The sequence below is a fragment of the Emydura macquarii genome, unplaced genomic scaffold, assembly GCF_026122565.2.
Source record: "Emydura macquarii macquarii isolate MOO-44397 ecotype Brisbane River unplaced genomic scaffold, CSIRO-AGI_Emac_v2 contig_3530, whole genome shotgun sequence".
NCBI lineage: Eukaryota > Metazoa > Chordata > Testudines > Chelidae > Emydura > Emydura macquarii.
In genome coordinates this window covers 4,125,195-4,137,742 of record NW_027133667.1, presented here as the reverse complement: position 1 = coordinate 4,137,742, position 12,548 = coordinate 4,125,195, and the positions used below count along the sequence as shown (strand labels likewise).

At 46.3% G+C, this 12,548-nt stretch overlaps 1 protein-coding gene across 2 annotated transcripts in view; it reads left to right on the top strand.

Annotated features, from left to right (window-relative positions):
* DENND2A (DENN domain containing 2A) overlaps positions 1-12,548 on the top strand; it is an 85,051-nt gene that overhangs the window by 39,535 nt on the left and 32,968 nt on the right. For both annotated transcript variants that reach the window (XM_067536252.1, XM_067536251.1), the window contains exons 2-5: positions 2,885-2,983; positions 4,917-6,137; positions 7,594-7,721; positions 11,113-11,234. In XM_067536252.1, coding sequence (XP_067392353.1) covers positions 2,916-2,983; positions 4,917-6,137; positions 7,594-7,721; positions 11,113-11,234 — 1,539 coding nt within the window. In that variant the 5' untranslated portion in view covers positions 2,885-2,915. The remainder of the gene's footprint in view (positions 1-2,884; positions 2,984-4,916; positions 6,138-7,593; positions 7,722-11,112; positions 11,235-12,548) is intronic.

Below are 12,548 nucleotides of genomic sequence, written 5' to 3'. Positions count from 1 at the left end.
TGATACTACACCCACCTGCCCCACCAATTTCCCCCACCATTGAAGCGGGTGGGTGGCATTTTTCTCCTGATTTTCTACAGGGGGCTCTGCTAGCAAAAACTCAGTCTGAGTCTATTGGGTGGGGTATTGCATGGAAAGAAGAGGAACCCCCCTCCCCAAATCCTGTTTTGATCAATTTCAGGGCTTGCCAGAAGAGAAACTGCAGAATGGTGATTGAATGAAGCTGTTATATATACACCCCCAGCCTCTGTTATTTATATTGTGGTAGCTCTTCAGAGCCCCAGTCACAGACAAGGACTCCATTGTGCTAGGTGCTGTACAAACACAGAACAAAGAGATGGTCCCTGCCCAGAGAGCTTACAATCTGTTACAGCTTTGCAGAAATCTACTTGCCCTAGCCTGAGTGAGTCATTCTTTGGACAGAGGATTGAATGATCTTTAGTTTTTTATTATTCTTAAACATAACAGGTAATGAGGGGCGAATATATTTTCTCCTTAGGCTGGTCAATTTTCCTGACCATTTTGCAAGGCTGCTCTGTCCTTAGATGTGAATCGAGTGTTGTTCCAGCTACAAATGTGGAAGAGAAGCAGAGAGGCTTATTGCCTGGGGAAAGAGACACAGTGGTTTGTGACAAACTTACCCTGAACCTGTACTCATTGAAATGATCCAAGGTTCACGCTGTCTTACAGAATGTTGCCTGTGTGGGGTGAGAGGAAAGAAAACTCAGAAAAGCAAAAGACTGAATGATTCTATTTCTCTCTCCCTTTCTCTCTAACAATATGTGGACTGGGGAAATAAGAATTGCTTTTGTATATTCATTTTCTTGCAAAAGTACTAGGAACAACTAACGTACTGATGTGATTGGTCTTGCCGCCAAACTCCAGCCATGGCAGGGGACCATCTGATAGATCAGCCAAATGGAGAGACTCCAGAGGCTTTCAGGGTTTTAAAGTATTGTGTAAGAGACAATGAACTCCTTCCTGTCATTGAAATGCTTTTCAGTGGCTACAGATAATGTCCTCCTGAGAAGTAATGACACTGACTTGTGGGGTTGTTGGGTTCTTAAAGAGCCAGCGTTGGTTTGCAAGACAAGACAATAAGGAGAAAAATCTGTTACATTGAATGTGTTGCAGAGGTGCTCAAAGAGGATAAATTTACACCTCTGCCCCACCAAGAATAAAACTCACAATGCAAAGAATGGTGAGCAGTGACCAAAACAACTTCTGCAGTTTGAAGACCTCAGGCTAAGGATGCATTTCATTCACAACTCCATCGATTTCAGGGCATATACCCCAGGGATGAATTTCCCCCCTTAAATCCCCAGAGAAGATCAGTAAGACTCTATAATGACCCACACGTGTGAGAATATATCAGGTGATTGGGACCCTTAGCACAAAGTGTCTACAGCAGTTTAATCAATAAACCTGGGTCCCAGCCAAGTGCCAGTCCAAGAAAGCTGCTGATACAGTGGCTTCATAAGTGGCTCTTAATTCTCTTGCTCAGAGAACAGTTTTATTTTTAAAGCCATTTTTAACTGTCTCCTGAGGGAAGACAGATACTCAAGGGTTACAGCAATAATGTTTAGCTTTTATATAGTGTATTGCATGTTCAAATCACTGGATAGGCATTGACTAATTATTAGTACCAGTTATGGTAGTACCTGTGGGACCAATTTAGAACGGGGCCCCACTGTGCTAGGCACTGTACAAACACTGAGTAAGGGACAGCCCCTGCCCCAAAGACTATCTAATCCTCACAACACTCCTGGGAGGTAGGTGGGTAAAAGTTATCATCGCCATTTTACAGATGGGGAGACTGAGGCAGAATGTTGAAGTGACTTGCTGTTATGATCCTACTGGATCCCCAGGGGTAGGCTTTGTGTATGTGTTTGGAGAGAAGGAGGGCTGGGGAGGTTTGTCATATTGGAACAGACAGTGTTACCTGTCACAGTTCGCCTGTATTCCCCCTCAGTGGTGTAGCCAGGGGCACCCACTCTCAGGCATCTAGCTCCCCAGTTGTTGCCTTGTTGGGTGGAGAACCATGTCTCTGACCCTTCCGACTGGTATATTTGCAAGCTGAACAGTTCCCTGCCGTCACTGTGGTATTCCCAGCTGAGACAAGCTACCCTAGCACACCTGCCTGCTTTCTCTTTGGAAACACTTCACAGTGTGACTGCCCATGGTTATAGAAATCACACAGCTCTTTCTATGCAAGCGTATGTCATTATAAGGGTAAAAGCACTGCCAAGAAAACATGTTAAAAACAATAGAAGAACCTTCCCACATGTCATTAAGCCCCCAGGCATTATCCTAACACAGGCTCTGACAGGAGTAGCCCTCCCACACCGCACTTGAGGAGTTTTCTTTGTGGTCGCAAGTTCATCACAGCTTCAGTTCACAACAAGCACCCAGTCTTATGGGGCCGCAGTAGGCCCAGTCCTTCCAACCCGACTGTAAGGATTGGAGCCCTCCATAGACCAGGAGTCCTGTCCATTTGCTGGATCAGGAAGTCCTTGAGCCACTTTAAAATCAGGCTATTTATCCAAACTCCCTTGCTTTGTCTTTTGGTCCCTGGAGAATCCCATATGAACTAGTACATGCATATCTCTCGGCAGGAGGGGGAGAGGGGCTTCAAAGGACTGATAACTGAGGAAGTACATTAGCATCCCCCTCCTTCTAGAGAAGGTCCATACAGTGCCATAATAACACACACACAATTGCATTTTTAATACAATGGACTCCCCAAGGTACTAACCCTGATTCAGTCCGGTTTCATTTACTTCAGTAATGTTTATTTTCATTCCATAAGCTTTGTCCAGGATATTACAGGATATTGTCAGTCTGTCACGATACCTCTAATCATTGAAGCTTTGACTTCCCCCAGGTGAACTGTAGCCGTGCCAGGTGCTGACACGATGACAGCTAGCAAGGCAGCCGACGTGAGCAGCAAGTCTGAAAACGGTGTCTGCACATCAGCTGAGAGGTAAAAAGTCCTATATTCTTGTTTTTCTTTTTCCCAAGGGAGGGGAGTGGAGAGGGAGCCATTGCTTTCCATTGCTTCCTGAAGCATGCTTCTAGCATCAATACGCCTCCGCTAGTAACACTTTAGGCCATCAGCTTGTATGTTTAAATCCCACATCATGATGTAAGCCTTATAACCTGTGATGATACGACAGTGCACTAGACTCAGTGGTCCACCCTATTAGAGGCATCATCCTTTGTCCAAGAGGTTACACCAAAGTCCCTCCTTCTGAGCTAGGCAGAAGTTAAAGGAGCATGGAACTTGGGGACAATGATATCCTGGTTAGTATCTCCCTTCCCCTCAGTAATCACAGATTCTAGTGTCCAAGGCTGAGTGTGAGCTATGGCTGAGTGCATCATTTGCTTATGGGCTCACTGCACTACCTGCATGAAACCTAGAGCTGGCCTACACACTGTGTTTTTGCACCTTAGTAAGTAAATCAATTTAGTTGTCAGTGCCAGTCTCTGATGTAGACATACTTCACCCAATTTACATGAATCCAGTAGTTTATAGAATGAAACTAATCTGGCATAAGTGCATTTAAATTGGTTTAACAGAAAGGGGGTTCCACCTATGTCACTAAATAGTTTTTAAATTGATGTGCTTACGCTGGTGCCATCTTTCTAGCATAGACAGTCTTTACTGATTGGCAAAGTGCCTTGAAGTGCTTTGGGTTTGAAAAGATTATGTATAAATGTAAATGTCTTCCCAGCTGGAGCTTAATTGATGATGATAAAAACACTTTGAGATCCTTGGGTGCAAGGTGCTGTAGAAGTACATGGTTATTTGATTCAGCCAGGTGTCGTATAATTAAGTGGTTTGGTTCTTATCTCTTGCCCTGATAATCTTCATTTAGTGTCTGCATCCTAGATTGTGTGCTCTGTGAAGCAGGTCCTCTTTCTGTGTTGTGTGTTTGTGCAATGGGAGCCTAATCCCTGAATAATAATAATAAACATAAAAGTACAATGTTATTGTGTTAATGGGCACTCTGGAAAAACTTGGAAGGTGAAATTGTTGGTGAAGAGGATCACTGTGGGTTAGGTTCTTTCTTCTCTGTCACAGATCCCAAGGCTAGAAGGGACTCCTATGATTAACTAGCCTGACCTCCTGTGTAACACAAACCATAGAATTTCACCCAGTAGCGCTGAACCTAGCTCAATACCGCCTGGTTGAACTAGCCCTGGTGTTTTAGAACAACATCCAGTCTCGATTTAAAGAGTCCAAATAATGGAGTATTTACCACATCCCTGGATAATCTTTTCCAATGGTTAATTTCCCTCCTTTTATTACTGGTTTGAACTTTGCTAACTTCAGCTGCCAGCCACTGGATACCTTGTCCTGATGAGTAAGCCAAATAGTTTATTTAGAAAGGAATTATCAAGTAGACTCGAGGAATACCTACAGTGTCCCAAGTCTGCCCATCTGTTTGATAATCATGATCTAGCTATTACATTTTAAGTAAACTAGAGTCCATTTTTACTTTGTTTGATGCATCTGTCTAATGCAGTAGGTAAAAAAATTCTATTATTCTATTTAAAAGGCAAACAAAAATACAAGCTGACCTGTTCTCAGTATGAACACCCTTAATCCACAAAAGCTATAATCCCACCCACTCTCACCGTATTCCACTCCCTCAGAGAAAAGCTTGAGGTAATAGACAGGTCTTGTGTCCAATTGGGCTTTGTCATAGCAAAAGCGAGAAGGAATGCATTCCAGAGCCCAGGATCCTCACCTGAGAATGCTTTGCAGCAGTGCCCGTCTTTGGATCGTCAATTGGAGCATCCCAGCCAACCTCACCTGCTTGAATAGCGCGTATAGAGCTGGTGTACTGATGACCAAACCTCAAATGATCAGCAAAAGTGAATGTTTCTTTTCTTTTGTCTTTGCTGTGTAGGGTCAAGCTTGCAAGTAAAAATAATACGAACACGGTGAAGGAATTAGAAAGACTTTGGTTTGGGTCTTCAAGTGAAAATAATTCTCAAGGTGCCAATTTCACCCTGAGTCTAGGACCTAAAACTGAACAAGTTTCTTCTGTGGTGAAAAGCCCATTGAAATCACTGGAGAACTTGATGCTGGATCCAAGACTAGACTGCTTTCAGCAGAACATGCTGAGTCCCAAAATGATTATCAGTGACCCATCTGTGGATCTTAATGTCCAGGAGAGCAGCAAAATCATAAGGAGGCAGATAGGAGGCACTCAGAACTTACAGTCACCTGGGAAAGTCGGTTTGAGGAATAAGCCCTTCAGTATCAAGGACAAAATTTCCGAATGGGAAGGGAAAAAGGAAACGCCATCTCCTCCGGTCAATCGGAAGGAGGACGAGCAAGGAGTTAAAGAGGAGCACAAGGTGCCCTGTGTGGTAGAGAAGATGAGTGGGGAAGTTTTGAGGACTAGGAAGGTGGACACCAAGAGGCTTATAACCTGGGAGTCAGAATGCAAAGGGACAGGCAAAGAGAATGAAAGAAGAGTGGGCACGTCAAAGGGCATGGGGCAGGGAACAGAGAGGAAAGTGGAAATGAAGGAGAAGGAAGAGGAGGTTGATTCCAGTGTTGGAAAATGCAAGGAGGTGAAAGGTGGGAAGTGGGAGGTCCAGAAGGAGAATCTTTCAGTATTGAGTCAGGTCAAGAAACTGGAGCAGGCCTTGAAAGAAGGATCGGCAGAGCTGCAGCCGCAGTTGCCAGGTACTTATTATTCCCCGCATTGTCTGCAGGAGAAGGCAGAGGAGGGACAAATCCCCCCAGAGGACCAGGAAGGTGTATGTGGCTCTGAACTCAATAAGAGGCTCCTCAGCTTAGACTCAGAAATCAGTGAGCCAATTTTTGGGACTCTGGAAGAGGTGAAAACATCTCAAGTGAAATGCCAGGATCACAACGTGGAGAATGTGTACACAGAACCAGGGGTACCAGAGAAGAAACCCTTCATCAACCCACTTCCAAAGCCCAGACGGACTTTCAAACACGAGGGGGAAGAGGGATGGATTCCGGCAGCTAGAAATAAGAGAAACTTGCCCCCTCTGCCATCTATACCTCCCCCTCCTCTCCCTTCTTCTCCTCCTCCATCAGCTGTCAGCAGAAGACTATGGAATGGGATACATAAGAATAATGCTGACCACAGGTATTCTGGCTTTATTACACTAATGCTGGTATTGGAGTTCTTGATTAATTTGCTCTTGGTGTACAAATTCTGCTTCTGAAAAGAGACTCCATAAGAGTGGCATCATCGGGGTCTATGTTTATTGGGTTGTTTATTATTCATACGTAAAAGGATGTTTTTCTGACTGTCAACTCCATACATTCACCCTGGGCTCTGAAAGTGAATCAGGATGAATTCCTTCTCAGCAATGTTAGTAATCATGAGCCTGCAGGCTCTATTCTGCTCTTACACCCGTGCTAGCACACTGACGGCAAGTGTAATGACTTTGACACGGAGACCCCATTACCGGTGACAAGGAGTGAGGATGAATGACTCCAGCTTGACTTTCAGATCCCAGGATGAGTTTGGGATATTGCCAGTTTAAAGGCAAAACCAAACAATCCTTTGGCTTACAAAATGATCACATCTGATCAGGAGCCACTGAGCAGTGAGGAAGAATGAGATCTGATCATGCCATTTTTACACCCTCACTCCTCAGAGTAGAACTACCCTTTTAGCTCAGGTCTGTTCCTTGTTTACTCAGTCTTTGCTGGAGGTTCCTCCCCTGCTGTAAATCCAAACATCTGAGGGGTGGGGGCAAACCTGCCTTAAAAATGTCCTGTCCTTTTTTTATCCTATCCTCAGCAGAGGATCTACCTTAAAAATAAAAATTTCCTAACTTCATTCGGCCTGGGAGAGGGAAGGACGTTAAACCTCTCCGCGCTCGACTGGCCAGGGTGCCGCACTGCTGTCCCTTCCCATGACGCAGTGTATGAATGTTGCTCTCCGGCACCACTCAGACAAGGCCTGATTTTTGACAGCCCTTACTCATGTTGAGCAGTACCAGTGTGATCAGTGGGACTGCGTGAAGGCACTCCTTAGAGTATGTCTATGCTGCAATCGGAGAGGTGATCGCAACGCAGGTAGGCACATCCACACTAACTTTACCTGTGCTAGCAGAGGTAAAAATAGCAGTGCCGATGAGACACTGCAATGCGAGCTAATAGTGTGAGTAGGTCCCCAGGGCCCCCACCATGCTTGTGCCGTCCACCCTGAGGCTTGTGCTGTTGCAGCTACACTGCTATTTTTAGCTGTGCTGGCGCAGGAATGTCTACCTGTGCTGCCTTCACACCTCAGATTGCAGTGGAAACATGCCCTGGGTGTTGCAGACCGTATTGGTATAATCATTACCCACTGCATAAACCACTGCAAGCCTGACATTTGCTGACGCGTCCCATTCTGGTATAAACTGTTGGTCGTCTTGACATTGCTCCATAGTACGGGATGGATCTGTGAAGCCCTGGCTCTTCAGTAGCTCACCTTGCTGGCTGAGTGACATGCTGGAGACTAGTGAATGATATTGAGTTACTGGACTTGTAAAGTCTGTTTGTCTCTATCGTTCTCCATCCTATTTCTCCCCCATCCCTGAATGGCACAGGAAGTCCTATGAGTTTGAAGACTTGCTGCAGTCGTCGTCTGAGAACGGCAGGGTGGATTGGTACGCTCAGACCAAGCTGGCCCTCACACGCACTTTATCTGAGGAAAACGTCTACGAAGACATTCTGGGTAGGAGCTTCAAGAGAGGGACGGGGAGAGGTTGAATAACTAACAAAGACTTTTGGACCATCAATGAGTATGTGTCGCAGTCCTAGGGTTGACCTAAGAAAGTGTATTTATGAGGCAAGAGCATACTGAGGTGCATCACGCACAGAATATCAACCAGCAGGAAGGAAAATAGTGTATGAATGGATGGCCATGAAATTAAAAAATGGGGTCCCACGATCCCTGGGTTTGTGTTTGTGTCCCTCCGATTTATTCCACCTCTCAAATTTAGTGTAGATGCCTGGGAATGGCTGAGATTCCATCAGCACCATTCCCAGGCGTGCTGTCTTGTTATTCTACGCTCACGTCGTGCTTTGAATGACCCAGCATTTTACAGACCATAACAGGGGCGCTGGAACAATTTGTGTAGTGGGGGGGCTGTGAGCCATTGAACCAAACTGTAAACCCTGCATATGATGGAAACCACTTCAAGCCAAGGGCTGTGGCAGCATCCCCAGCACGTCTAGTCCCAGCACTGATGGAAGATAGAGCAGAACACATCCCCTGGCCTGAAGAGCTTTGAGTCTAGCTGTTGCAGGGGTAGAGTTAAGTGAACTTCTTGGCAGAGTTTAGCTGTGGAGGAAGGAAATCAGTGCCCAAGCATAATTTTTTCAGGCCCAGTACAAACTTGTAACACGGGCCCCCTCCCACACACATATCCATGGGGGTCACAGCTTTGGCTGGGTGCCCCAGGGCCTCTGGGCCCTAGTAAAGTGTACCCTTCCCCACCCCATGTGGGGGCCCTGCTTCTCCATCCTACAGAGGTGGGTCACGTTGTTCGGGGTGGGAGAGAGCCACATATTCTCGGGAACCAGCTAAGCATTGCCATTTTGATCTTAGTGAACTCTCAGGGTGTTTGGTTGTAGAGGTCCTGCAAAGGATACTCATCCCCTTGGGATTTGCTACAGACAAGGTGAAGATGCCCTGTCCTTTCCCCAGTCAGAAGAAGTCAGCCGTGGCTGTACATTTTAAAGCTGCCTGCCTCTTTTGCAAGAGAGTTAGGGGGCTCTTACTTGCCTTCTTTCCCCAGCTGGTTTGGGAGCCAGAGGTCAGAGGATGCCCTAACAGCTGCTGGTCAAAGCCCCTATGTAAATCTCACTCTTCCAGCTGGAATATCAGGGATCACATTGCAGGGTTAAAGCACTGGCAAATCCTTCCATTCCCAAATAGCCACGCCTCCCTCCCCACGCTTGCAAAGAACTCAAATACCATGCTGAGATTCCTAGTCTCTCTAGCTTTTGATTGAAAAGGTTAGAAGGAAGGGGGGTTATAGATAATAGTTGGCAAGTGGGACACACTTGGGTTTTTGTTTCCTTGCTGTGTATTTAGGCTCTCTCTGGAGTTGATGATCTTTAATTGACCCCTGCGGTCCTGGTGTGGTTGCCATGGAATCTGGAGGAGGAGAGGGCTGACAGGGATGGCTCCAGCAAAGCGACAATTTTATATTTCATAAAAGCACAGACTGGGGAGCCTTTATAAAGGATACACAGCTATAGCTAGACCATATAGCTAGAAAACCCCACCAGTGACTGGGGAGTGGGGTGTTTGGAACTGTTCAGTCTGTTCTTCTGCCACGGGATGCTAGTGAGGACCGACAGACAACAATGTGTATGAAAAAGAGCACACACGTACCCCCCCACCCCACACACACACACAGACACAAGGCATTGGGGCCGTCAGTATTAGAACTGCCCTTTTTTGTATGTCACTTAGAATATGTCTCCCCGCGTGTATAGACAGACTCGCTATAAGAGCAATGTGGATGTTGCAGTGTGGGTGGTGGCGTGGGCTAGCTGCACTCTGGACCTTCTGGGCCTGAGCTCAGGTGACAAGCTCTTGCCGCAGTGTCCACACGGCTATTTTTAGCATGTTCACTCGAACAGAGCTAGTGCGCGTCTGTCTAGCCTGGCTGGGAGGCATGTTTAGATTATCTCCCATGCCTCTCCGGTCTTGCTCAGCATTGTTTATGAAAAGCACTGGAAAGGACAAACAGGAGGCAGGATTTGCAGGTAGTAGTGGGGGAATCCTGGCTGCCTCCCAGACCAATTGAGATCAGACGTGGTGCCAAACTTACTGAAAACAGCATTGGCAGCAGGAGGAGAACTGCTGTGTCCCTTTGTCCTGAGGGCTAATGCTCACTGCATCTATCTCTCCAGTGTGTTAAATGCTGATCAGATCATTACAACTGGAGTAATTCACATCCAGGAAAAACCTATACCTAAACTAAGTTCTTTAGTTCAGGGGCAGTGTGTGGTTCCAGAACATTTGCTTGCAGCTTTCTTTGACAGACCAGAGTAATTTTACCTCCGTTAGCTTGGTGACGCCAGACACTGGGTCACTCACAGAATCGTGGCGTATCATAGGGGACAGAGGTGGAAACGGTCTTGCGGTGTTGTGTCCTTGTATGATGACTCCAGCTGCGTTCCCCCTTCCTGTTGAACTCTGGCTGGGCAAGCTGTTGCACAGCCAGACAGGAAATACAATCCATATACAGGATCCAAAGCTAATCTGTAGTTCCTGCCCCAGCATTACCGAACTCCTATTTTCATTCTCAGCTACATGTGCACAAGAGTAGGAGAAAGACTGTGGCTTTTAACGAATGACTCTCCGTTGTGGTGGCACGACAGGATGCATAAGGAAAGGGAAGGCTCATAATAAATTGCCAGCCCGTTCAGATACTTGGGCCTACATTTTCCATCACTGATTTTAGGTACGCAGATTGAGACACCGAGGGCCTGATTTTTCAGAGGTGCGGAGTATCTTTAGCTTGCTTTCAAGTTAATTGGAGTTGTGGGTGCTCAGCATTTCTGAAGAATCTGGCATTAGCTGTCTCAAGATGGGCACCTACGACTCAAGGCATCCCAAATTAGTGTTGATAGAGAGGCAACACCAGGCCTCTGCACCACTTTAGACCCACTTAATGGTATGTGGAAGGCTTAAGTGGGACTTTGATGGTGCACAGACCTTTAATTCGGAGAGAACAGGAATCAGAAAAATGAAGAGAAGGAAATATAATTAAGGGCCACTGTATATGAAAACCTTATGACTTTTCCATTGACCAGGAAATGGACTGGAGGACTTAATGGGTCTCTTCCATCTCTAACTTCTGTGACATAATTCTCTGGCTGTATACATCATTGTTGGATGCAATCCAGTTAGCAGCTGGACTCCCAGAGCTGGAGAGAGGGAAGGGATGGCAAGAGTGTTAAAGAAAAAACATTTTTAAACCACCAGATGGGTGGGGGTAGGGGGGAGGGTGTGGGTGGAGAAAGCCATAGATCCCATCAGAGATGTTGTGGGAAACCTCAAGGACTTTCTGCGTTTCTCACCTATAGCGTGTGGCTCTTTGCTGCAGATCCACCATCAAAGGAAAACCCCTATGAAGACATTGAGACGAACAGCCGCTGCCTGGGGAAGAAATGTGTCCTGACCTTCCCAGCATCCCCCACTTCCTCTGTACCTGGCACTCCCACCAAGGTATCCTGGCTCAACCAGCATGACTCAAGGGTCCAGTTCCTAAAAGGCTTTGGGTGGAACCCTGCTCTCCTTGAGGCCATTGGAATTTTGCTACTGACTTTAATGGGGCCATGATTTCATCCTTTAGGTTTTAGCCACCATTGAGGGGAGGTGCAATAGCGAGAATAGAGAGCCAGGAGCACAAGAATTCCCAGGTTCACCCTTTGGTATGGTTTCCTGTTTCATTTTTCTCCCATTGGGGTTGAGTTCCCAAGCAGTATGCCAGGAGCATGCATCTGGAACTCGCTCAGTAATCAGTGATCAGATTTAAGGGTGTGTAATTTGTCAGTGCTGCATTAAGATTTTTATGCAAGAGGCGTGCGACACCAGGGATCATTTTTGTTTTTTGACAATGCTGTTTTGATTCATTTCCTATGTAAATATGTGTTCCCAGGGTAGCCTCCCCATCATGCAAGCAATCAGGAGGAGAGCAAACAGATCAGAGCAGCTGTTTGATCTTAACCAAGATGGAAACTCATATATGTACAGACATGCTAAGGACTGTGGTAGCTTTTTGTCAGATTCTCATTAGGTTCCAAGCGAAAATGAGTTGTGCCCTGAGCTAATCTCTACACATGTCCAGCACAAAACTAATGATGGGCCTCAGTTGCAAAATTTGGTTCCAGGGCTGAACTCCTCTAAGGTTCAGGGGTGTTTGCATTTGGGGTTCTGGTTTGGGCCCATGTCTACAGAGAATCCCCACCAGATGGCCATCTCAGTTTCAATCTAGTGGAACTCCAGAACCAGAGAGCAGGGCGGTGTTGCGGTTTAGGGGACCACTGGCAGAGCTATGAGGAGGAAGGTTTACCAGCACCAGGCTGCTTTGTATTTTGCTCAGCACTGTGCTTTTAGCCCCACACTTTTGTGAGTGCTAAATTCACTCGCAAAATTTAAAAACAGGGAAAGGCCATTTATTGCTGCCGTGTAAGGTAGCCGCCTCTTTAAAGTGGTACCGGAATGCTTCGCCAGTCAAAGCCCAGCAATCTGATTGGCTCTGTATCCAAGAGCAATATGTAATCCGTTTTTGCAGCTGCTGAGAATTATGAAGTGAAGCATCTATCACCCCCTCCATTAGGAAGATCCTGTTGGATTTCTGTTGATCAGATTGGTTAAAGGTAGCAGATACTAAGTCAAACTCCCTGTGGTTTCCCTGAGAGGCTCCTACAAGAATTCCTTGCCAGCTAAGACGGCCTTAACAAGTGCACCCCCTTGAGGTCCTACTTTCTTAGGGACTTTCCCATCTCATGCAAGGCCTGCAACTCTCACTGTCTTTCT